General features: G+C 37.7%; 1 protein-coding gene across 2 annotated transcripts; it reads left to right on the top strand.

The window, feature by feature from the left end:
• The first annotated feature begins 1578 nt into the window (after positions 1 to 1578).
• TLR5 (toll like receptor 5) lies at positions 1579 to 25584 on the top strand. 2 transcript variants are annotated; one of them, XM_058165486.1, is made up of 3 exons: positions 1579 to 1854; positions 12185 to 12323; positions 19200 to 25584. In XM_058165486.1, the coding sequence occupies exon 3, from the start codon at positions 19218 to 19220 to the stop codon at positions 21798 to 21800; it is 2583 nt and encodes an 860-aa protein (XP_058021469.1). In that variant the 5' UTR covers positions 1579 to 1854; positions 12185 to 12323; positions 19200 to 19217; the 3' UTR covers positions 21801 to 25584. The 2 variants fall into 2 exon arrangements, with proteins under 2 accessions (XP_058021469.1, XP_058021470.1); XM_058165487.1 differs by lacking the exon at positions 12185 to 12323.
• The last annotated feature ends 781 nt before the right edge of the window (positions 25585 to 26365 follow it).

The following is a 26365-nucleotide window of genomic DNA, read 5'->3' as shown; positions in this document are numbered from 1 at the left end:
TCTTTAAATTCTTTATAAAACTCAACAGGTAATCCATCCTCACCTGGAGCTTTCCCTAATTTTAATTTTTGTATTATTCCATTAATCTCATCTTGTGTTATATCTTCTTCCATCAATTCCTTATATGTTTGATCAATTTTCACCACATACTTTTCTAAATAACTCTGCAATTTTCCCCGATTAATTGAATTCTTTGAATATAGATTCTGAAAAAAGTTTCTAACCACTTCACATTTCTCTAATTTTTTATAACATCTTATACCTCTATCATCTATCAAAACTCCAATTTCTCTCTTCTCTCTTTTATCTTTCGCCATCTTTGCCAATAATTTAGAATTTCTATTACTAAATTCAAAAAAATTCCTATTTAAAAATCTCAAATTTCTTTTTACTAACTCTGTATCTTCTTCTATCATTTTATTTCTTAACATATTAAGCTCCTGAAGAATTTTTTTTTCTTTAGTAAGCAAAAATTGATTTTCCAATTCTTTAATCTTATTTTTATCTCTTTCCATTTTAATTTTATAATTTTTATATTTCCTACTTGATAATTTAATACTCTCCCCTCTAAACACCGCTTTCATCGCATCCCAAACAATTTCAAATTTAACCTCCCCGTTATCATTTAATCTCCAACTTTCCTCCAATTTTTTAAGTATCCATTTTTTATCCTTTTCAATTTTATACAATTTCTCGTCATATCTCCAATAGCTTCTTTTTTTCTCAAAATTAAAATCTAAGTCCACCATAACTTCTGCATGAAGAAAATTTAAGTAAAGGAGAAGCAGAAGAAAAACATTTTTTCAAAGATCTGGTTTATTTTATTCGAAATAGGTAAATGTCTAGGCAACAATCTGCAATTAAGCATTTAATTAGTTTTTTAGGTATGTGTTAATTAAATCTTTTCATTTACTTTCATTTTACTTGCTTCATTCCAACTGGATCCCTTTTTTTAAAAAAATCAATTACCACAAAAGTAGGTACAGATACTCTGTTGTTTTTTATTTTCTGGAACAAATTGATGCTTCTTCCCAGAAAGGCTTTAAACATCCCTTCCTGGATCAGACAGTTCAGTCTGAAATTTAATATCTGATCTGGCAGGTATTTGTTTGCTTTGTTTTTAGTACGGTCTAATGAGAATTAGAATCCATTAATTTGATAGGCTTGGCTGTGGGGATTATGGGAAGTTGAGGACTTGGGCAAAACACCAGCCTGGAGAAGACCAAGGTAAAATAGGAACCAACCGGATGAAAGTTGACAAACCAAGTGTCCAATTGCAAAGATCACGCGTTTCTGCTAAGCATGGAGAAATATGTCCTTTTTAAAGAACTGTTTAAGTAATCTGAAAAGTTACCAGTTGGGCAAGATTTTAGAAAAGTCACGTCTGAGGATTGCTTTTTTTAAAAAAACTGCTTTAAACTGCGCTTGCGGTTTGATTTCTTTTGGCTCCAGGGAGAGGCGGAAGAGTTCGGAAGACTTCGACTTGGGGCGGAAGAAAAAGACTGGCAAGAGCGTCCCCAGAACCGAGCCGCAAACTCTTAAACCAGAGGTCTTCAAACTTGGCAGCTTTAAGACTTGTGGACTTCAAATCTGGGAGTTGAAATCCACAAGTTTTAAAGCTGCCAAGTTTGAAGACCTCGGCTCTAAGTGCTTGAAGACTCGAGCCGCGCTATGCAAATTCAGGGGGGCGTGAGACGTCCTTTTGCCCCACCCTTGTGGGCCGGGGAGCCGATCGATCACCGGGAGGGTGAAGAAAGACGCCAGCTGCTGGACGGGCGGCCGGGAGTACGGGCAGTGCTAGATGGATGAACTATAACTGGAGCCTTCCTCTGTTCGATCGAATGGCCCGAACAGGTAGGCGAGCCCATCGGCTGTCTCTGGCTCCATTCTCCATGAGTGTGTCACATTTCACATTTATAACGATCGCAAAACAAACACACACACACACAATCTCTTGCGGGAATTAGAGATCCTTGTTGGAAGGCGCCCATACCAATTCCCGTGCCTTCTTCAGTGGGAGCAGAGTACAGTCTCAGGACGATTTGTAAGCTGTGCTTCTGAGCGTACCTAAAATACTTTATGTTTGGAGCCCTGCTCAATAATATTAAAAATGTTTCTGATTTCATTCTCTCTCTCTCTCTCTCTCTCTCTCTCTCTCTCTCTCTCCTTCCCTCCCTCCCCTCTCCCTCCCCCCTTCCATCCATCCATCCCTGGAAAAATGAATGATAAAAACTTGGGTATGGCTGTGAGAGCACAACTATTCACACAATGCATTTTTCCATCCTGTTCTATCACTGTTTAATCGATTAGCCCAATTTGGGGGGTTCACAGTTACACCCAGAACCATTAACTGGCTGTATAGAGTGGAATGCTTGGCTAGTTATGGTTTGTTCATTCTGGTCTGCGAGCCCAGGGTATGTCAACCCCTGGGATCCAGGAAGCTTCAGAAACCAAAGTTCCGTTTCTTAAAAGCAGTCAATGATCACTGAATTATTTTGCAACTATGTGCTGTATTCCTAAAGGGAAATTATTGCAACACAACAGTTTAAACTCTCATTTAACTCTGTCCTGCTAGTTGAATGTCATTTGGCCTGGGTTAAGTATACATTTTTGAATTTTGCAATCTTTTGTCCTTTTGTATAAGCGCCACAAAACCAGATTTCCAGGTTTTATTAATGAAATGGGTAAAATTCTGACATTATAATATATCCTGGTCTTACTCAGATTACCTGACGTCCTTTTTAAATCTAAATATTTAGCATAATGTTGGAATCCTGAAAGATAATATCAACTGTTCATTGGTTTAGCACTTCCAGGATACTTATTTATTTACCAAATGTTTATGTCTCCCTCACCCCCAATCTTACAAGAAGTGACTTAGGGCAGTGTACAACGATCAAATAAAAAAACAAATATATAAAAATAATCACTATCAAAAATTGAAATATTATCATCTCCCGTTTGATATAGACTCATAGAGTATTACCTTGATGGAAAGTTCCTGTAAATCATTTTTTTAGTTAAGAGAACATAAGATAAGATAAGATAAGATAAGATAAGATAAGCAATAGCAAGTCTCTTATATAGCCTTGCTATGAACAGTAGGTGATGTGTAAGTAAAGTTACCAGGAGTTGCCTGAGCATTGGAAGTTTTTTGTGTTTTATAAGATGAACAGGCTTGGTTAAATACCATATAGTATAAAACACATGTTGTTTGGGTTTTAGATTAGTCACTTGCTCTCATGGATTACTGCGGTTAATAGGAACTGCATAGGTGGAAATGATTCATAAATTAGAAAAGAGTTCTTTCTTTCAATCCCCTTCTCCTATTTCTCTTGAGTCAGTGCCAGCCCTTCAGTGTAGACCAGACTAGGAAAACAATACCATGTAAGTTAGTAATACCTTTATTGTACAGTTATAGTAACAGAATCTTACAAGTTGAAAGCGCTTCCTTCCCCCTCTTTTTATTTTAATGTGAACTAGAGAAGCTTGGCCCTTGTATCTGACCTCTGTCCTTAAAGCCATTCCCTCTGCCTCTTCTATCAGAGGTGAACAGTCTAATGGCCCACAGTGTTGAACTCTCCAGGCAGAACTCAGCAGAAGATGCCAAAACACTGGGCATAGCTTAGCTAGAGAAGACTAGAGCCAAGAGTTGAAGGGCAGTGCCTTCATAGGCCAAGGCATTTTAAATCTTGTATTTATTTTTCTCAACTTTCCAATGGCTTAATGGACACCTTGCTTTGGCCATTTCAGGCTTGGGGGTAAGTGGAAGCCTGTTCTCAGTATCTCTGTTTTTTTATTTATTTTATTGATAATATCAAATTTACAGACTGCCCATCTCATTGGCAAAGCAACTCAATGTAACTCCCACACCAGGCCAAATGGGAGCCCCCTCCATTGAGATTTCAGAATTCAGCAGCAAAACAACCAAATGTTTGTGATGTGGTTTTTCAGGACAAGATCCTAAAATTAAAAGTGATAATGTGGATATGATGAGCCCCCTTGAAGGAGACTAGCCCCCATTACTGCTGTTAATCTTCCCATTCTCCTCCTGTCAGCCCCTAGTCTATTAACAAAAGGCCTGTCTTTTTAAACCCTGTGTCAGGCCTGGAAACCTCTTCCGGCAGTGTCACTAGATTGCCTCCTGCATCTCCAAGTTGGTTGACCACATATAGCAGGGGTGTCCAAACTTGGTCCCTTTAAGACTTTTGGACTTCAACTCCCAGAGTCCCTCAGCCAGCAAAGCTGGCTGAGGAACTCTGGGAGTTGAAGTCCAAAAGTCTTAAAGGGACCAAGTTTGGACACCCCTGACATATAGCTTATTTCCCTGGCCAAAAAAAATGTCAATCCTGTTTTAAGTCCTCAAAATGTCAGTGAATACTAATACAGGGTATAGCTCTGTAAAGATAATGTATATTTGCAGACTGCACCTAGGCGTGGAATTAATAATAATAATAATATTTTTTTAATGGAATACATTCTGTATTATTAACTATAATAAAATGTGAAGCTATATCAACAGCTAGACTCCAGAGAACAATCCCTTCAGAAGTAAAAAGGAGATATGTTTATTTTTATTGATGGGGGGAAAGGCAGATGCGTTGGGGTGTATTATTAATGCATAGAATAGAAGTGAGGCTGATTCTCAGGTGCTTCCCCCACCACCACCAGAAAAAAAGAAATCTAAAGAGACTTTTCACCGATCTCTTTGTGTTTGTGTGTGTAGATTTTAATCACATGATTTTCTGTTGAACAGGATTTTAAACCTTTCTCTACTAATAGTTCCCCCCCTTATTAATTGTTAATTGTCTTACAAACTGCTTTTCTTTTTCATGGGGCAGAGGGGAAGGAAGGTTATAGGAAGATATAATCTTTTCTGCCTGCCATGGGGAATGGATAAGCTTTGATTATCTCCTTGTCAGTCTCCTGAGCATAATTAGCAAAATGTATGCAAAGCTTCAAGAAGGATAATTACAAGACTGGTACAAATCTGAGTGTATCTTGGAGAGACAAGAAGGTTTTAGGGCAGGTTGTTTCTCCTTGCATCAAACTATGACCCTGTGGCACTCAGTTGAGAAACACCCTATCAGACTCTGTTCTGCACTGCATGCTGCATTTATTGACTTTAGGCTCACCTAGATTAGATTAGAATTCTTTATTGGCCAAGTGTGATTGGACACACAAGGAATTTGTCTTTGGTGCATATGCTCTTAGTGTACATAAAAAGACAAGATACATTCATCAAGAATCATAAGGTACAACACTTAATGATAGTCATAGGGAACAAATAAGCAGTCAAATCATACTAGGAAACCATCAATATAAATTGTATGGATACAGCAACAAGTTGCAATCGTATAGTATAAGTGGGAGGATATGGGCGATAGGAACAATGAGAAGATTAATAGTAATACTAATGCAGACTTAGTGAATAGTTTGACAGTGTTGAGGAAATTATTTGTTTAGCAGAGTGATAATGTTCGGGAAAAAGCTGTTCTGGTGTCTAGTTGTTCTGTGTGCAGTGCTCTATAGCGTTGTTTTGAGGGTAGAAGTTGAAACAGTTTATGTCCAGGATGTGAGGGGTCTGTAAATACTTTCACAGCCCTCTTTTTGACTCGTGCAGTAAACAGGTCCTCAGTGGAAGGCAGCTTGGTAGCAATTGTTTTTTCTGCAGTTCTTTGACTCAGTCTCAACCTTTGATTCAATCTCAAGAGACAAGCTAGGATGCAAATGGAAAAACTCTTCTACTGATGGATGACTCTTAGCCTTACTATTTAGACCCCCTGGAAACTCACTACTGAAGGATGCAGTGGTTCCTTGTGTCTCACAAAATAAATTCTTGTAGGGAGGTGGCATCAGACAGGACTGTACGGACTGTAACTTGATACTGTACTTTTTATCATTACATAAACTCAGACTTTTTATCATTACATAAACTCAGACTGAGCCCACTTAAGCAAGTTTTTCACCATTATCCTACGGCCAGTTAATAGATATATTTCTATCCTACTCTGTACAGATGATACAGTAATGGTGTTGTTAATCCTGACTGAAATGAAGCTGTTTTCTCTTGCCCTGTATTACAGAGAGGCAGCCTTACAGATCGATTCTTCCAAGACAAAAATCCTTCCATTTTCTAGAGGCCTCAAAGCTTGGACATGGCAACTAAATGGTCATGTCAGAGAACAAGTTCAAACTAATCAGCCTCAGCTATAGAACCCCTTTCTTATCACCAGAGGCACAGAGTTTATACCTGTGGCACTAAAATTATTTACAGCCAATACTTATATCTGATTACTGTATGGGGCTCAGTTGTGTCTGTATAACAAGATGTCTCTTTTAGAAGATGAGCAATTCACATTCCTCCGTAACATATTCCAGATTGCCAGCTGTGTACCAAATATGATATTAGATCAGGAAAGTGGCAATACTAAGGTTGAGGTCAAGTCTCTTGTAAAAACTATTTGCTTCTTGTGCAGAGTTATCCTTTATTTATTTATTTTATTTTATTTATTTTATTTTGTCACAACAGTATATGTAGGTATCATACAAAAGATTATATAGTATATAAACACATATATGAGTAAATATAAGGAGGTATAAGCATATATATAGGAAGAAGAAAAGAAAAACAATAGGACAGAAATGGTAGGCACGTTTGTGCGCTTATGCATGCCCCTTCCATACTTCCACCTCTCACAATACTTGACAACACAGTATCAACAGTAGAAACCTTCAAATTTCTGGGTTCTATCATATCGCAAGATCTCAAATGGACAGCTAACATCAAAAACATCATTAAAAAAGGACAACAAAGAATGTTCTTTCTGCGCCAACTCAGTAAGCTCAAACTGCCCAAGGAGCTGCTGATCCAATTCTACAGAGGAATTATTGAGTCTGTCATTTGCACCTCCATAACTGTCTGGTTCGGTTCTGCAACTCAACAAGAAAAACACAGACTTCAGAGGATAATTAGAACTGCAGAAAAAATAATTGCTACCAACTTGCCTTCCATTGAGGACCTGTATACTGCACGAATCAAGAAGAGGGCCGTGAAAATATTTGCAGATCCCTCGCATCCTGGACATAAACTGTTTCAACTCCTACCCTCAAAACGACGCTATAGAGCACCAGAACAACTAGACACAAGAACAGTTTTTTCCCGAAGGCCATCACTCTGCTAAACAAATAATTCCCTCAACACTGTCAGACTATTTACTGAATCTGCACTACTATTAATCGTTTCATAGTTCCCATCACCAATCTCTTTCCACTTATGACTGTATGACTATAACTTGTTGCTGGCAATCCTTATGATTTATATTGATATATTGATCATCAATTGTGTTGTAAATGTTGTACCTTGATGAACGTATCTTTTCTTTTATGTACACTGAGAGCATATGCACCAAGACAAATTCCTTGTGTGTCCAATCACACTTGGCCAATAAAATTCTATTCTATTCTATTCTATTCTATTCTATTCTATTCTATTCTATTCTATTCTATTCTTATGGTCCTTTGGTCAGATAGGTTTGGTCTTCTTGGCATCTCACCAATAATTTAAACTCAAAATGGCAAATATTATTTAGTTAGGAATTGCATTCTAGTTATTGGAAGTTGAGAATGCCAAGCCCTTGGGCGATAGGTTCTACATAGGGAGTAGGCCTTTCTGCTTAGAAATGTTTCTGCAAATCATCAAACAAACCCAATATTTATATGAAAGTGCAGATCCAAAATTCAGAAGGGCACCATAATTACCCTGCTTTAACGTTCTTCCCCTGGCAATCGTGGAAGGGAAATATAAGAAAATTCCTTATGCAACTAGACTCTGTGTCTATATTAGTGGAGCTCTTGAAGGGCTAGACTGTTGTTTTATATCATTGGATTTTTCCCCCCAAATTTTGCAACTTTAATATGTGTGGTTGGGGAAATGTGGGAGCTGAAGTCCTTAAAGTTATCAAGCTTGAAAACACTGTTTAGATCATCAATTTTTCAGGAACATTGACTCTTGACTTAAAACCCCTTTAATAATAATATTCTCAGGGCACTTATATTTGTTCTACTTGAATTATTAATTCTCCAAGAAAAATATATTGATTTTGCTAAATGTTGCGATTTTTTCTTTTATAGTTTATAAAATTTGGCAAAGGTTAATAAGCTAATGTTAAACTATATGTTATCTTATTTTTCGATTGACTAACTGATGTATTTATATATTTTATGTTGGTTGGTCAATGAATGTAATAAAGAACAGGTAATTATCTAAGTTTCGGTGAGGGATTAGAGGGGGACCTGGGACCAAAATATATACATTGAAATTGGTTTAAGTTAAATAAAACATGATTGAGAAAAAAAGAAACATTGGAGAGAAGTGTGGCCTGCATGTTGCTCTGTGTGTGTGGTATTTGTGTTTATACTCATTCCTGATAGAGATTATTGCAGAGACTGGAAATGTAGTAAATCTGTTTGCATAAATATCAAATCCCATTTAATTGATTGTGATGTTGATTTTTAGATGGTTGGCTTTATAGTCCTGTCATTTTTATCACATTGTGCTTTTTAAATTATATTGATCATTGTGTTTCAGCTATGGTCAAATATAACATTTTCCATTAGCTTGATATGCATGTCCAGGTGAACAGATTTTCTGTAGCAGGATCTTTCCCACTGATAGGCACAAGACCTTTGGGATTGTTAAACAGCCTGTAGATTCATGTCTGAGTACTGTGTGCACAGAAGCCAGACACCATAGCATCTTGAAAGTAACAAATTTAGCTTCAAATCAAAATCTTTCCTGCAGTCTTTGACCAGCCTTTACAGGGGTGGTCTTTACAGAGAAAAGAGAAATAGTTTGGTGTAGCAATTCATTATCAGTGAAACAAGAAATAAAGCAACTTATATAATTAAAAGTTGTATGCAATTACTTGATGAAAATATTTGACCACTTGTTAAGTAGCATTGAGTTAGCATCCCTTAAAAAGTAATAAACATATGACCCCCAAATGTAGAAATGATTGGGGAAATCAAAGCACATGTTGGGTCATCATAAAAAAAACACCATTGGAGGACATGAGTGAGAGTTTCTCACACACTGGATCCACAAAGTCTCTGTAAATAAGGAGTCAAGAATCTTCCTGCCAGTAGAGTTGATGGGAGGGCATCAAAGCGGGCTTTGTAAAAGGCCCTTCTATATTTGCTTAGGGTTAGATTGTATAGATACCCTGCAGTAGAAGGCTTGCATTTGTCTAATATTTGGTAAAAGGATTTGGCACTGGTGACAATCATGATAATGGTTTTGATTGCTTATAAGGCTGCAATAGACAGCATTTTAGAAAGGGCATCTTACTTCTTGTATAAGAAGTGACTATTTTATAAAGCTACCAATCTACACCTAAAAATAAATTGCCTTTTACTTCAGAAAAACTGTAGTTTTACTCCTATGCAGAATTAGTTTAATATTGTCTTGTCTGTCTATCTCTCTTTCTCTCTCTATCTGTCTATTTATCTGACACAGTTTAAGATTTCTTAAATTGGAGAGTAATCCTAAATTTAATATAGTTTGTGAATTAGTCAGATTTCCATGAATAATTTGTGTTTATTATACAGTAGACATCTAACTTGCCTTTTCAGATACTAATCTTCCTTCCTTCCTTCCTTCCTTCCTTCCTTCCTTCCTTCCTTCCTTCCTTCCTTCCTTCCTTCCTTCCCTCCCTCCCTCCCTCCCTCCCTCCCTCCCTTCTATTTCTTTGTTTTGTTTGACAAAAAAACCCTCTATATTGACTAAAATGAAAAATATAAGTTGAGTAGCTGCCCAAATTGCTCTTCAGAAGCTCTTGACCTGATGTTCATGCACTTCTGAAAATTCTCAGTAAAAGCCAACATCATAGAAATATAGCTGTCTTTAAAGGAAACTGAAGAGTGGTAACAACATTAGGTGGAAATCTTTTCCAACATTTTCTGAAGATCAATAAGAAGATCTTTGAAGCAAAAGACATTTTTTCTTGGGATCTAGAATAATTTAGGGATTATAAAGAATACATGTTTTACTGGCAAAGCCATGGAAGATGTAGTACAGCTCATTTACAGATTAAAAAAACCCTTTTAAAAATAATTAAATTTGTGAATTGCAGCTAAAAAGAAATCCAGATTGGCTTTATTGGGAAGCACTTCAAACAAACAAAGAAGAAAAATAATAGATCTCAAAAGAAACCAGCATGGATGCATAAAGAACTATCTGACAAATTGAAAAACAAAAAGGACAAATATAAAAAGTGGAAAGAGGGGCAAATAACTAAGGCAGAATATCAGCAAATAGCCCGAGCCTGTAAAGATGAAGTGAGGAAAGCTAAGGCTCACAATGAACAAGGGTTAGCGACAAAAGTAAAAAATAACAAAAAAAGCTTCTTCCAACATGTTAAAAATAATAAAAAAGTCAAGGAAACAATTGGCCCATTGCTGGGAGAAAGTGGCAAGAAGATGACAAGCAACAGGGAGAAAGCAGATCTACTTAACTCATTTTTTGCATCTGTCTTTACACAAAAGGAAAAAACAATCCAACCTATCAAAAACAGCACTACAAAAAACAGATTAGAAACACAAGTTAAAATAGGGAAGAAAATGGTAAGTGAACACCTGTCTACCCTAGACGAGTTCAAATCACCAGGACCGGATGGATTACACCCCAAGGTTCTGAAGGAACTGGCAGACGTGATCTCAGAAACACTGAACTATATCTTTCAAAGAGCCTGGAGCACAGGGGAGCTGCCAGAGGACTGAAAAGAGCTGATGTAGTTCCCATCTTCAAAAAAGGAAAAAAAACAGATCCAGGAAACTACAGACCTATCAGCCTGACCTCAATACCGGGGAAGATTCTGGAAAAGATAATCAAGCAACGAATCACCGAACACCTAAAAAATGTGGGTTAGACAGCATCACTACCAGATGGATTCGTAACTGGCTGACCAACCGCACTCAACATGTAGTCCTCAACGGAACTACATCCACATGGAGGGAAGTATGCAGTGGAGTACCCCAAGGCTCTGTTTTAGGCCCAGTACTCTTCAACATCTTCATCAACGACTTGGACGAGGGGATAGATGGGGAACTCATCAAATTTGCAGATGACACCAAGCTGGCAGGAATAGCCAACACTCCAGAAGATAGGCTCAAGTTACAGAAAGATCTTGACAGACTTGAACATTGGGCGCTATCTAACAAAATGAAATTCAACAGTGAAAAAAGTAAGGTTCTACATTTAGGCAAAAAAACCAAAATGCACCGGTACCGTATATGTGGTACCTTGCTCAATAGTAGTACCTGTGAGAGGGATTTTGGAGTCCTAGTGGATAACCATTTAGATATGAGCCAGCAGTGTGCAGCAGCTGCTAAAAAAGCCAACACAGTTCTGGGCTGCATAAACAGAGGGATAGAATCAAGATCACGTGAAGTGTTAGTGCCACTTTATAATGCCTTGGTAAGGCCACACTTGGAATATTGCATCCAGTTTTGGTCGCCACGATGTAAAAAAGATGTGCAGAGTGCAGAGAAGAGCAACAAAGATGATTAGGGGACTGGAGGCTAAAACATACGAAGAACGGTTGCAGGAACTGGGATGTCTAGTTTAATAAAAAGAAGGACTAGGGGAGACATGATAGCAGTGTTCTAATATCTCAGGGGTTGCCACAAAGAAGAGTGAGTCGGGCTGTTCTCCAAAGCACCTGAGGGTAGAACAAGAAGCAATGGGTGGAAACTGATCAAGGAAAGAAGCAACTTAGAACTAAGGAGAAATTTCCTGACAGTTAGAACAATTAATAAGTGGAACGACTTGCCTGCAGAAGTTGTGAATGCTCCAACACTGGAAATTTTTAAGAAAATGTTGGATAGCCATCTGACTGAGATGGTGTAGGGTTTCCTGCCTGGGCAGGGGATTGGACTAGAAGGCCTCCAAGGTCCCTTCCAACTCTGTTGTTATATTTCAGGTAAATAATGTTAATTATTTATTAATTATTAATAATATACTATTTCATGCTTATGCTTATATATACTGTGTGACAAAAATAGATAGATAGATAGATAGATAGATAGATAGATAGATAGATAGATAGATAGATAGATCCTGAAAGATGTTCTTTTTTGTTTTTTATTCATTAGCAATTAACCTTGTCTTTTCTTTTCCCCTTAGGGTGGGTAATATTAAAGCCTAGCACCAAAACTGGCAGGGATGCTACAGAAGAAGTCACTATATGATGGGTACAACCAGGATTGTTTCTTTTCTGTCCTAGCCATTCAGCATTCTTCTTGGAAGCATCCCGCTTTCTGAGGTTTGGAGATTTTTTTCCCCTCTCACACAAGTGGTTGAGAATCAGTGAATGTAAAAAAAGAAAAGAAAAAGAAACTGCCTGAAAGTCCTCCTAGATCAAACTAGGAATGTTTATGTTCCGTTACGTACACCTCAGTGGTAATTATCAATATGCTCTGAAAAGGTGTAATATGGAGTGTGGTGACTGGGGCCATTCTGTTTCTCTTACTACCTGACCTCCTCATGGGAGAGGGTGAGTTCTAGTCCTGCCTTAGGCATAAAGCCAGTTGTGCCTTGAGCCATTCACTTTCCCTCAGCCCTAAGAAAGAGGCAGTGGCAAATTACCTGCAAAACTCTTGTCAAGAAAACTGCAGCATTTGTTCAGGCAGTTGCCAGGAGTCAAGATTTAATCAAAGGCATATACTTGTATGTGTGTGAGAGAAAGAGAGAGAATATGCATGTATATACAAATACACAAATAATTTTAATAATAGTTCAATAATTCTATGTCATGACTATAACTCTGACTTGGAGATATTTGTTCTGGATTAATTAAGCTTTTGGTGGATCTTTCTGATTAAATTTCAAGACTGTACATTGAGTAGTTCTTTAAAAATAAAACTGCTTGCTATAATCCTAAAACACATTGTTCTATATCTAATAGATGCTTTCTTCTTCAGATGTATTTAACTCTGTATAACTGCTGAAGTTTATGACATCAGGATATTGTTTTGGAAAATGGTGTCACTTTATTTACTATAAATAAATTAAATGGCCTCATTTAATTGCCTAATGATACAGTATTGTTGGAGAAAACTAAAATGCTAGAGAGGGATCAAAATATTAGGCCTTTTTTGCAAAATATCAAAGCTGCCACTTAATCATTGAGGACTTGCCTTTCAAAGAATGTTAAATGTAATTAAATGTAATTTTTTACCCAGAACAGAAGAAAGGTCTCCCTGACTGTCAGTTGTTCACTGTTTTGCTTACAATAAATAGTTGAAATGAATTAGCCATTTGTGCCAGTTTAAACCTTGCCAAATTTATTTATTTATTAAGAATAAAGAAATAAATTTGGCAAGGTTTAAACTGGCACAAATGGCTAATTCATTTCAACTATTTATTGTAAGCAAAACAGTGAACAATTGACAGTCTGAAAGACTTTTCTTCTGTTCTGGGTAAAAAATTATCAAAGTTTGATCTAATAAACAATGTTTGCCTCCCCTCTAATAATACTACTGGCCTTAAATTTAAAATTTAAGCTTCCCACATAGTTCTGTTTGAATTTAGGCCCCCTCTGGGTTTGCCTCATAAAGAGAAGAAGGATATGAATCAAGCTACTGCAGAAAAATAACCTATTCCAAATAATCACTATTCTGTTCCATGTCTGGTTCATGAAATCGCATCCTGGACTATTATGACATAGCCATTCGGAGGTTGCAGAAGTTTCTAACCAATAAAAATAAAATAGGCACCATACCAAAGTTACGGCAGCAAAAGCTGGTTTGACAAAGAATATAAAAAGGTCAACATATTTTTCTCCACGATTTGTAAGTCCTGCATCACTGGTAACCACTTCAAAAAAAAGCTCTGCTGAAATTCTGTGCTAGTAACCATTGTTAGGTCAAAGAACCTTTTTCTGGTGCATTATAACATAATCCCACTGCAGGTCCATCTTCTTTTCTCTCTGATATGTGGGTGACATTTTTGACTGCTTAACAGTATCTCAAGCAATGCTTTGACTCCCAGTTGTTGGTCCTCCTTCTAAATGGCTGCCTGTTCCTCTCTTAGATTATCAGAGCAACTTTGTGAGGAAGAAGCAACTCAGAAGCAGTTTATGAATCATCTGCCAACTTAGAAAGGGATTAAAAAGAACTGTTGGCTGACTTTGCTTTTCCATATTGCAACTTTTATATTAACTCCCTGATCAGTATTAGCTTGATTTTGACTTCCACTGCTTTAAGACAGCTGGGAAGAGTTTGCTAGCATTACTTGACATAAAAGATTGCTTTTTATCATAGTTGACCTAGGTTGAATACTCTTTCTCAAAAATATATTTCCATTTTCTTTTTATAACAATTATTTTATCAAAGATTATTATTACCGTGGTAAAACATAATACAGATTTTTACAAGATGAAAGAATAACCAATTTGGTCTAGGCACCAGTCTAGAAAGGGGGAGTCTGTAAGATTGTCTTAGCTAAACTCACCTCAAAAGCTGTTCTGGTGGGGGAGGAGGAAAATAGGAGGAGGAAAATCTGTTGGATATGTTCGCTGCCATGAGTTATACGTAAAAATAATAAAGGTGGCATATAGATGGTAGATAGATGATAAGATAGATAGATAGATAGATAGATAGATAGATAGATAGATAGATAGATAGATATAGCACCACTTCACAGTGCTTTATAGCTCTCTCTAAGTGGTTTACGGTGTATGTTCAGCATATGGCCCAGAGGTGAAATGTTACCAGATCGGACTGGATCACGTGATCCGGTAGTGATCGTGGCCGGTAGTTTGGTGATCTGGTAGCAATGGCGGAGCAAAGCTCTGCCCACCTGCCCAGGAAGTAATGTGTTTTTTAGCTTCTGCGCATGCGCAGAAGATTTTGCGCATGTGCAGAAGGTCTGCACGGTCATGCACTCCCGAGCCAGTAAGGAAGGTAAGTAGATTTCACCTCTGATATGGCCCCAACAATCTGGGTCCTTATTTTACCAACCTTGGAAAGATGGAAGGCTGAGTCAACCTTGAGCTGGTAAGACTCAAACTGCCGATTTGCTGGCAGCTGGCAGTCAGCAGAAGTAGCCTGCCGCCATGGAGGGAGAGGGAGGGGAGAGAGAGAGAGAGAGAGAGAGATAATAATACAGAAAAGAAAGAAAGAGAAAATAGAAATATAAAATAAAAGAATATAAGAAAGAAAAAAAGAAATATATAAAGAAGTGACTTACCATCTTGATCACAAGTATTAACAAATTTTGTAAATTTCAGTCCTGGTTATTATAAATTAGTGTCCTGGCATGCAGTCATGAGAAAAATTATGCATTCCGTGGATCTTTCTACATGGGATGCCTTTCTTCTTCCATCCTCATCTTTTTTAAATTACAAGTTTTCAGACAGAAATTACTTTCTTTCTCATTTGTTTGGATATGAGAGAAAGCAGACTATGTTCCTTCTTTTTTTATTGTCAAATTTAAGCACTTTAATGATAATTCTCATTACCACTTTCTTACCCGAAAAGATTATTATAATGTAAGCCTGAAGCATACCACATACAAATGACACTTTTGTTTTATTAGAAAATCAGCTTATCGGGTTATGGTTTTTAAGCAACATAGTGGGTAGAGCGTGAAGATTGCTTAAACCTTTCCCTGCTGATCAATTTTCAACTCCATGTTCTTCTTGAATGTTTTTCCCCCTTTGCAGATTCCCATATATATGTGTTAAACAGGTGATTCCTATTTGAAATCTAAAAAGGAAAAGGGGGGATTTCAATAAAAAAAAGTCTGGTGAGATTAGCATTATTATAAATTGAGATATAGAATAGAATAACAGAGTTGGAAGGGACCTTGGAGGCAGGGGTGAAATGTAAAATTTGTTACTACCCCTTCTGTGGGTGTGGCTTGGTGGGTGGTGGTGGTAATGTGACTGGGTGGGCATGGCCAACTTTTTTTTTTAACTTTTAAAAGCATTTTTTCAAAAAACTCTTCGGCCAAAGAAAACATGCTTTTAAAAGGTTCCTCTGATGATCCCAGCTGAGTTGCCTGATCGTCAGAGGCTTTTCTTTTCTTTTAAAAGCACTTTTTTTCTTTAAAAGAAAAAAAAGCCTCTGATGATCAGTCAATTCAGCTGGGATCGCCAGAGGAGCCTTTTAAAAGCATTTTTTCGGCCGAAGAAAAAAAAACCCTCTGATGATCACGCGGCTCAGCTGGGCATGGGAGGGGGGCAGGGATTTTTGCTACCTGTTCTCCGAACCACCTGCCACCATCGCTACTGGATCGGGCGATCCTGTCTGAACTGGGAGCATTTTACCCCTGCTTTGAGGTCTTCTAATCCAACCCCCTGCTTAGTGACTATATTAGTGAAGCAAATTTCTTCCTCACTACGATGGAAAAAACATGAAACTGGGAAAACAATTCTCTGTGGAAGAAAGTGAAACTCACAGATGTGACATAGCATGACCTCACTCCTTGATTTGAAATGTGCTGTGTTTAATTCTTAAATATTGCATATAACGTAGACCTATGTCATTCTTCTATCATTCTGATTCGAACTACAGCACTATCAGCAAGGAGGGCACATTGTACTCATTATCTTGTTGCTTAAGCAAAGGTTGAAGACTTTGGACAAACAGAAGTAACTGGCTATGTATGGTGTGCCTCTCCTCTCCATTTGCAGATTGCTCAAGTCCCATCTGTGGGGCATTAAGCTAGTAGCATTCCAATACCGCTGGATATCTGTTGTGGGCTTCTGCTAAGCTATCAGTTACGCATGCTGAGCAGAACATAAATGTTCCTCTTTTTATAAGAGGGTGTTTTTTTGGAAGAGGAGAGACTCGTTTTTTCAGCTCTGTAATCTCTAAGGCATTTTAGGAAGGCTTTCAGACCACACGTACCTTCCATGTGTGAATGGTCATTGGGGATCAGGAATCTTGAATTGTATTTCTGGTGGCAAAGCTTTGTTAAGAACAGCCATGGAGAAGGGGAATGTAGGTCATGAGAAACAGTCCCTCACCTCACATACAGGCATCCAAGATAGCAGTTCTCTATCCCTTCATCTTCTCTGATAAGAAATTGTGTCTCTTCCTGCATACAGAGGTAAATCTCACGGATGAGGCTTGATTGTTGTTATCATGAATTGTGCAAGTCTTTGTCTAACTTGCCCAAGGAAATAAAGATGGATAAGAGGGCACTCAGAAAGAGGCAAAGTTGGTTAAGAGGCTTAGTATACGCAAACGTGTGGCTGAGCTGAAGGAGGGAGATTTGGAAATATTAGCTGAAAGCCTCAAAGTGCTTTTCATTTGTATCAGAGACTGAGAGAGTGCAAAATATAATCATATATGATTATTCCATATGATAAGGGCTCTGTGATGACTGGGTTATCAGAACTGTCACTAGGAACCCCCTCCTAGTTAATTCCAGAGTGCTGAAGGTGTCCTAAATTATAATTTTAGGTGTTCATATTAATAATTCTGTTTTCAAATTATATAACAGTTCATTTGATTCACTGTCAAATGTCGTTACATAAAAAGTGAATCTGATTATTCCCACCTTCCAACAAATGACATCTCATAAAGAGAAAGAAACACAGGAGAAAAGAAAACTATTTTCAAATCAGGGAAGGGTTGATGGTAGCAGCGAAAGCATTGGGAATTTAGAAATCTCCCTGGAGTCCTGGGATTATGCTTTGATAGGGAAGAACCAAATTAATTAGCGGAATGACTTGCTTCCAGAAGTTGTGGGTACTCCAGTACTGGAGGTTTTTAAGAAGAGATTGGACAACCATTTGTCTGAAACAGCATAGGGTTTCCTGCTTGAGCAAGGGATTGGACTAGAAGACCTCATCCCTTCCAACTCTGTTATTCTGTTATTCAAATACAAAACAAAACAAAAAAGCAGATGCCCTCAAAAGTTAAAAAAAAATGCCATATTTCCCTCAAGTAAAATCTGACTCCTAGTGGCTCCATGAATATGTTCTTGGCAATAGCATAGAAGTGGGTTGTTGTTGCCTTTTTTTACAGGGGTGTCAAACTGGCGGCCCGTGGGCCAAATGCATCACGCACAAGCCACTCCCACCCCAGCTCCATGAATGAGAAAAAAGTCGCAAAACATCATGTGACGGCAACGTGAGGCCGTGAGTTTGACACTGTGTTTTAGGATGTTTTTATGACTTCACAAATTACTCTTCAGCCCTCAGATTTCCTAGTGGTGTTCTGTTAAATTACTAAGTTTTTTTAGCTTTACGACCTGCTATGGTGTCTGCATGGAAGACCATTTATCTTGTTTATCCACCAAATAATTAAATAAAGTTTAGATAGGTACAAGTATTTATGAATTGTCCAAACCAAATGCAATTTAATAAATCTTGGGTGACTTGAGTGGCTTTTTTGCGAACTTAGAAAATTCATCAGAGTGATTTATAGTTAGGACATCCTGGAGTTACATTTTCTCCTAGGCATTACTTGCTCAGAAAGCCTGGACATAATAAATAACAACTGTACCTTGAAATACAGGTCCACAATCTGTGTTTCCAGAGTTAAATGTTACTCCTGGAAGTCACGAATATAGATCTCCAGGCTCTTTGAAAAGTCAACAGTTTTGTGCAACTTTGTGTCCATCAGAAATAGAAAAATTATCAAACTTTTGAGGAGAATAACTGCTGCATCTAATTCAAATTACATTATAATGAAAGTAAATCAAATGTAGTTTTGTCCTTCCTTTTGTTTTTGAAATAAGGCTCCAGCATAACATTCAAGAGACAAATGAAGCTCTGAGCTCGAAAAAGTGGCACATCCATGGTTTGAGATCTTTTTTCTCTGCCTTCTTTCGTAAAAGTGACAGGAAAAGTGTGACTGGTAGCTGCAGTGTAGTTTATTTCTGTGTTAAATAGGAAAATACCATGTTGATAAGTTTCATTTTGAGTAATGTTTTCTTAGGATGTAATGAAAATACAGAATTTCCCATTTTCCAAAGCACCATACTTTTGTAAACAAGAGAAGGGAAAACAAGCAGGATCACCACTAACACGGCATCCTTTTTTATCAATTCGCAATAAGATTTTTAAAAAAGTTATTAGATGAGTTTTGATCTCTCCCTATAACCTGTGTTGTTATGTTTAATTCAGATTCTGTGATCCAATGCAAATTATAATGCTTTTCTTTTTCCCATCCTTTTCTTCCAGGCACAGATTGAAAGCACGATGTTTTATCTCTGCATGATATTCGTTGTTGGAACAGTGCTCGTGTGCCGAGAAACACTCGCAATTCGTAGCTGTTCAGTGGAAAACACGATAGCCTACTACGATTTCTGCAATCTCACTTGGGTGCCCCCTGTGCCTGAACATGTTGATATTCTATCCCTAAACTTCAATTTCATCCAGGAAGTTAATGCAACCTCTTTCCCTCTGAGGGAGAAACTAAAGATTTTATTCCTTGGATCACAAAAGCGCTTTCCCTTAACCATAGGAAAAGATGCTTTTAGGAACTTGCCAAACCTACAACACATGGATTTGAGTAGTAACATAATGATGGTGTTAGACCCTGATGCTTTTGTGGGCTTGTCTAGAATCCGTATTCTTCAACTGATTCAAAATCATCTTGATGGATCCATTCTGGAAAAGGATTATCTCAGAGATTTGATTTCATTGGAATATCTGGACCTCAGATACAATAGAATCACCCATGTTCGCCCTCACAGTGTATTTTATAACATCAAATCCTTGGACATTCTAGACTTGGAATCAAACCCTATTGAATCTATCTGTGAAGGAGATCTTAATAGTTTCCGAGGAGCAAGGTTCAAAATGTTTATTCTTCGTTATACTGAACTGTATAAAAGATCTGTGGATTGGGCTACTTGTGGGAATCCTTTAAAAAATGTTAACATAGAAACACTGGACATTGGATGTAATTGGTGGGGTACAACTCTAACACAACAATTCTGTGCAGCTATCAGAGGGTCCTCACTGTTTGGTTTGAAGATGTCCTCTCATGGTATGGGCGCATCATTTGGATTTAATAATCTTCCTGATCCTGATATTAATACATTTGCAGGTCTTAATGACAGTGGGCTCATCTTGCTTGATATATCAAAAGGCTGGATTGCGACTCTTAAACCGCAAGTATTTCAATATCTCCATGATTTGAAGCTGCTGAATATAAGCAATAATAAAATAAATAAAATTTGGAATGGAGCATTTCTTGGTCTTCAGAATCTGCAGTATCTATACCTATCAAACAATCTGCTTGGTGAGCTCTATAAGGACACTTTTGAAGGGCTTCCTAATGTGATTCAGATACATCTAAAACATAATCACATTGGAGTGATTGATAGAGATCCATTCAAATCCTTACCAAAGCTTCAACATGTGGATCTCGAGGATAACGCTTTAAAAGTAATCGATTCTCTTCCAAATCTCTTCAGTGTTATGTTAGGTGACAACCGGATAGAGACTACACCTTATTGGAAAATAGGATTTATAAATGCCACAGTCCTTAACTTAAAAGGAAACAGACTGGGGAATCTGGGTGATCTCTATGAATTTCTCCAATTTCCAGCCCTGGAGTATCTTGTTTTAAAAAACAACCGTTTATCCTATTGTTTCAAATACAAAGACATAGCAAAAGACAATCAGTTGATTTACTTGGACCTTGGAGACAACATGCTAAAGCTTATATGGGAGAGAGGTTTATGCTTGGATATGTTCAAAGCACTTTCCCGCCTGGAAATTCTCTATCTCAATAACAACTACCTTACTTTCATCCCAGAGGGTATGTTTAGTGAGATAATGTCACTCAAGACACTTAACTTGTCTAACAACCTGTTGACTTCCATTCCTCAAAATGCCTTTCCTACAAACCTGAAAGTTCTTAATTTGTCATCAAATCAGCTATTTTACCCTGATCCTCAGCTCTTTGCAACATTAGACCAGCTGGATATCACCCACAACACATTTTACTGTACCTGCCTATTAAGCAACTTTATTATGTGGCTAAACCAAACCAATGTTACTTTAGATGGCTCACACAATGACATATTTTGTTCTGGACCACCGGAGTTTGCTCATGTTCCTCTCCAAGACTTAGATACAGAGAATTGCAATGAACACAAGCTCATGGAGCCTCTGCAGCTGTCACTCTTCATTTTTACCTGTGTTACTATAACTGTGTTTCTAGTAGCAGTAGTTGTTTTTACTCGTTTTAGGGGAGTTTGTTTCTTCTGGTTTAAAACACTCACACAATTCCTCATGAAGGAGCTCCCACCAGAACTGGATCAACAGGGATACAATTATGATGCTTATCTTTGCTATAGCAGCAAAGACTTTGAGTGGGTCCAAAATTCCTTGATAAAGCATCTAGATTCTCAGTATTCTAAGAAGAACAGATTTGCTCTTTGCTTTGAAGACAGAGATTTCCTGCCTGGGGAGGATCATATCAGTAATATTCATGATGCTGTCTGGAATTGTAGGAAAACAATTTGCGTGGTCACAAAACAGTTTCTCAAGGATGGCTGGTGTGTGGAAGCCTTTAATTTTGCTCAGAGCAGGTATTTCTCAGATCTGGAGGATATCCTTATAATGGTGGTAGCTGGATCTCTTTCTCAATATCAGCTTATGAAATATCAACCAATTAGGATCTTTTTGAAAAGGGGGCAGTACTTGAGATGGCCAGAAGACCATCAAGATTTGGAGTGGTTTTTAAGCACACTGTCTCACCAAATAATGAAGAAAAAGAAAATTAAGAAGTCCCCAGCCCTTGAATTGAAGGTTATAACCGTTTCCTAACAGGTGTAGTTCCTGGCCACCATGCAATGTCATAAGAAAGCTTACTTTCCAGAGAATTTGTCAATTTGTTCTGATATCATACTGAGCCATTTTTTCTATCCAATGAACTAGGTCAGGGGTGTTAAACTCAAGGGGTGCTTAGATCTAGCCTGCGGGGCTGCCCTGGAAACAGTGAAGGACCGGCCTGCACAGCCCTTCCAAGCTCCGTTTTCACTGGCACTTGGGCCACCACAGGCACTCCCGACACAAATGATGTTGAGCTGGCCATGCCCCCACCCCCACCCCAAGGTCAAACACAACCCTGATGCGGCTCTCAATGAAATAAAGTTTGACACCCCTGAGCTATTTGAATCTGGTATTGATACTTCTCTGTTCTCTGTTATATCTGTGGTAAACTTGACTTCATTTTTTTTCACTGTAAAATGTCAGATTACTTATTATAGTATTAAGTTAGGGAAGCCAAGTTATGGATTATTGGTATGCAGGTAGTCCTCAACTTACAACCAGAATTGAGCCCAAAATATATGTTGTTAAGTGAGAAATTTGTTAAGTATGAGTTTAGCCCATTTTATGACTTGCTTGCTTGCCACATTTATTAAGTGAATCACTGCAGTTGTTAAATTAGTAACACGGTTGTCAAGTGAATGTGGTTTCCACTTTGACTTTGCTTGTCAGAAAGTCACAAAAGGGGATCACATGACCCCAGGACACTACAACTGTCATAAATGTGAGTCAGTTGTCAAGCATCTAAATGTAAATCACATGACCATGGGGATACTGCAGCAGTCATAAATGTGAAAAATGGTCATGTCACTTTTTTCAGTGCCATTGTCACTTTGAACGGTCACTAAACAAACTATTGTAAATCGAGGACTACTTAGACAATTTGGAAGGCTCTTGCACATGTTTAGAATAGAACAGAATAGAATTTATTGGCCAAGTGTGATTGGACACACAAGGAATTTGTCTTGGTGCATATGCTTAAAAGAAAAGATACCTTCATCAAGGTACAACATTTACAACACAATTGATGGTCATAGGGTACAACTGTAAATGTTGCTGATGTTGCTCAGGCCAAAAGGTGGGTAGGCGGGGGACGTTGCAGTCTCTGCTTTGGTGGGCTCAGATAATAGATCTGTGCAAACATTCAGTAGAGCAGTTTTTCAACTTTGACAACTTTAATAAGTGTGGACTCCAACTCCCAGAATTCCTGGAACTCCACACATCTTAAAGTTGCTAAGCTTGACAAACACTCTAATAGAGACTTTGTTTTATTAGGAGCTAAGATACAAACATGGCTCCCCCCCCATTCCAGTGTTTTGTAATGTATACGGTATCTGTATTTCTTTGTGCATTGAGCAATCAGCCTCTGCAGATTTGTGCCAAATTCAATTCAAGATATTCAGATGCCTTCCTATCTTGAGGGACCATCCTTTTTAGACTTCCTGTTCATGGAGAGGTTTGTTTATATCCCACTCAAAAAAACAGGGTCACAGGAGTGCTTGGTGTACAAGATGAGGTGCAGGGTAGCTTGCGTAGTTATCCTGAAAGCTTGCAGAAAGTGATAATTGAAATATAGAATGGCTGAACTTTTTCAGTGTATATTTTTTCAGGCAGATCTGTGTTTTGTTTTTGCATACATATTTCTTCTCAAGAGCAATGTTTTGAAATCTGACTGAGCAGGTCACTTTCCATCAAGATGTTTTTTTGGCTCAGTTATTTCCTGTAAATTAAGCACTTACCAAGGAGGATTGCATCATTGCAGGTTCTTCCCTTGTCCTCTGTGTGTGTTTCTGTCATGTGCACAGGATATCCCAACATGCAATTCTGATGCAGACTTCCTTTAGCTGTCTAGATTTGTTGGATTGCAACTGCCATAACTCCAGCCAAATTTGGGAAATGTTCAAAGTATTTCACTAGTATGAGGCACTGAGGCAGGGCCTTCCAGCAATATTTATTTTGAATGGAATAGAAAGGTTTAAATACAACTATCACAGTGGCTAAGCAATTTAGTTCTTAGTAGAGTGAAATTCAGTACTTCACTTCTTACATATTATTTATTCTTATTTTCATTTTGTACATAATATTAAAGTGTTAGCAAATATTTAAACATATTATTTAAAAAAACTATTTTGTGAGCCTCTTGAATTTGTTTCATAATAACTACCTGAGAACAGGTGTGCATGAGAATTTAATTCACTTTGTTTTTTATAAGAACTTACCTAAACTCCCCCCCAAAAATTAAGAAAATATTAAAGAGGTTAAAAACCTGAATATAGGAGACCACAACAATGACAGATTCTTCTAACATTCAAAAAAAGTTGAAATTAATTTTTTTAAAGATACCAGATCATTTTACATGTGGCTGAATTAATTTAAATATTGAGTTTTTAACACAAAACAGCATTCTTGTCCCCTGTTAACACAAAGTGCATGACTAGTTACTGGTATCAGGAGGCATTATGCATTTCCAAAAGATGTCATGGATTATAATTGATATGTGATCCACTGATATGCATTTTCATCTCAAAGAAAGTCTTAAATATTTCTGGTAGCCTTGTTATGGGTGATTAGAAAGCACAAGTTCAGTTAGTGGACTGTGAAAAGAATACCTGGAATGTGGTAATGTGCCTCTTTTTCTCTCTGAAATGCAAAAGTTAAATTGGCTATTGAAGAAAGTCCAGAATAGTCCTGCTGAGAGAGCTGGAGAGGAGGGGAAATAATATTTATTCCATCAAGAAGCAATCTGTTCCCTTTCTCACATTAAAAGTGACTTTCCTAAACAACCTGCATGGAAACCCAGTTAATCAAAATAAAGCAGGGATGCCAAAGTTGATTTCATTGAGGGCCACATCAGGGTTGTGTTTGACCTTGGGGGGCTGGGGTGGGCATGGCCAGCTTGACAATTCTCATGTCAGGGGTGCCTATGGTGGCCCAAGTGCTCTGCCAGTGAAAATGGACTCCCAAACTCCGTTTTTGGCTGGGATGGCTTCCTGCAACCCTCTGCCAGCGAAAACAGATCTCGGGAGCACCGTGGGCCAGTCCTTCACTGTTTCCAGGGTGGCCCCGCAGGTCAGATCTAACCACCCCGTGAGCCTTGAGTTTGACACCCCTGAAATAGAGCATTTGTTCCAGCAATGTTACATTTTTGCAAGACATGTAGAACAGAGCTTTCTGTCTTATCCAGGGTAGGAAAACATTCATGTAGTGAAAGGATAGAGAGGTCAAATTCTGCTGGATTTTTAAATTGGAGAAGAACAAGTTGTACGTAGCATAGAATGAAGGGAGCTGGCCCTTTGCTTTCCAGCATGCTAGCTTTCCATTGTAAAACTAGTTTTCTTTAACAGAAACAATCTGGGAGGCAGGGCATCTGATGGGCACCAAGAGAAATGCCCAGAAGTAGATTGCCTCCTTCCAAATGCCTTATTGGGGACCCAGAAAATAGAAGGGTGGGTTATGATCTTAAACCAACAGGAGTTTAGCTGGGGTACTGAAATATCTATTATGGTAATTTCTGAGTGGCATTCTCCTGCTGTTCCAGTTTTTTTAGAAAAATAAGTGCAAATAGGGATGTCTCAAAAAATCCAAAGGAGTGAAATGGCAGTTTCTCTCTTCAATAACTTTCTCAAACTAAAGTGTTTTAGTTAATTATTGTTTTCATAACACTGATTTATGGGGTATTTTGCATTCTCACTTTGTTATATTATGACCTTAACTGGTATTTTGCTGTATATTATATCATGAGATGTATATTTATTTTGTATAATTAAAAGATTAAAAACAAGCAAGGACATTATTTCTAAATGCTAATGTAAAGATACAAGAGGAAAGTTTTTCAGCATTTCAGTGATTTTTATGCAACATATACAGTATCTCCTAAAGTTGAACTGAAAATTGAACATTTCTTATTAATTCCTTTTAAATGACTACTAATAGTATTTAATGATGATAAATATCTTCACTGAAATGGAAGACACACATTTATACCTGGGTAATGTCAAATCGGTTCAGTAAAACAATATGGAACCTGTTTGGGGGGGAAAGTATTTTGTGTTTTAAATGAATTATGTTAGATTAATCTTATTGAATACGGAAACTAGAACATGATTTTATATTCCTTATCCTCTAGATGGCAGTATGGGATTTTGACAACTCTGAATACTTTTACCAAGAACTGTACCCATTCAAAGTACTTCAATAAGCAATTTCCATTTTTTTCTGGCTTTTTTCATCTCCCATATTAGTTGAAGAACATAGAAAGTTTGCACCAAAATGCATGGTGACAACACCATAAACTAGAACTCATTTTTATACACCTGTCTGGGAGAGCTGCACAAAGAGCATCAAATTCTTCAGTGTACTCAAATACGTGGCATCATCAGTTGGAAATGTTTTGAGTCCAGAATTATAATCAGAAAAATGACAGATAGGAAAGAACTGTAAAATATCTGCAAGATCTCAGTAGAATATTGCACGGAACCAAACACATTCAAATGGAGCTTTATTAACACCCAGCCAAGAACATAAGGTTGCCCTGGCAACATTTTTCACTGCTACGTCCTTGA

This window comes from Ahaetulla prasina, chromosome 1, assembly GCF_028640845.1.
Source record: "Ahaetulla prasina isolate Xishuangbanna chromosome 1, ASM2864084v1, whole genome shotgun sequence".
Lineage (NCBI taxonomy): Eukaryota > Metazoa > Chordata > Lepidosauria > Squamata > Colubridae > Ahaetulla > Ahaetulla prasina.
This window is presented reverse-complemented; position numbering and strand designations above follow the sequence as displayed.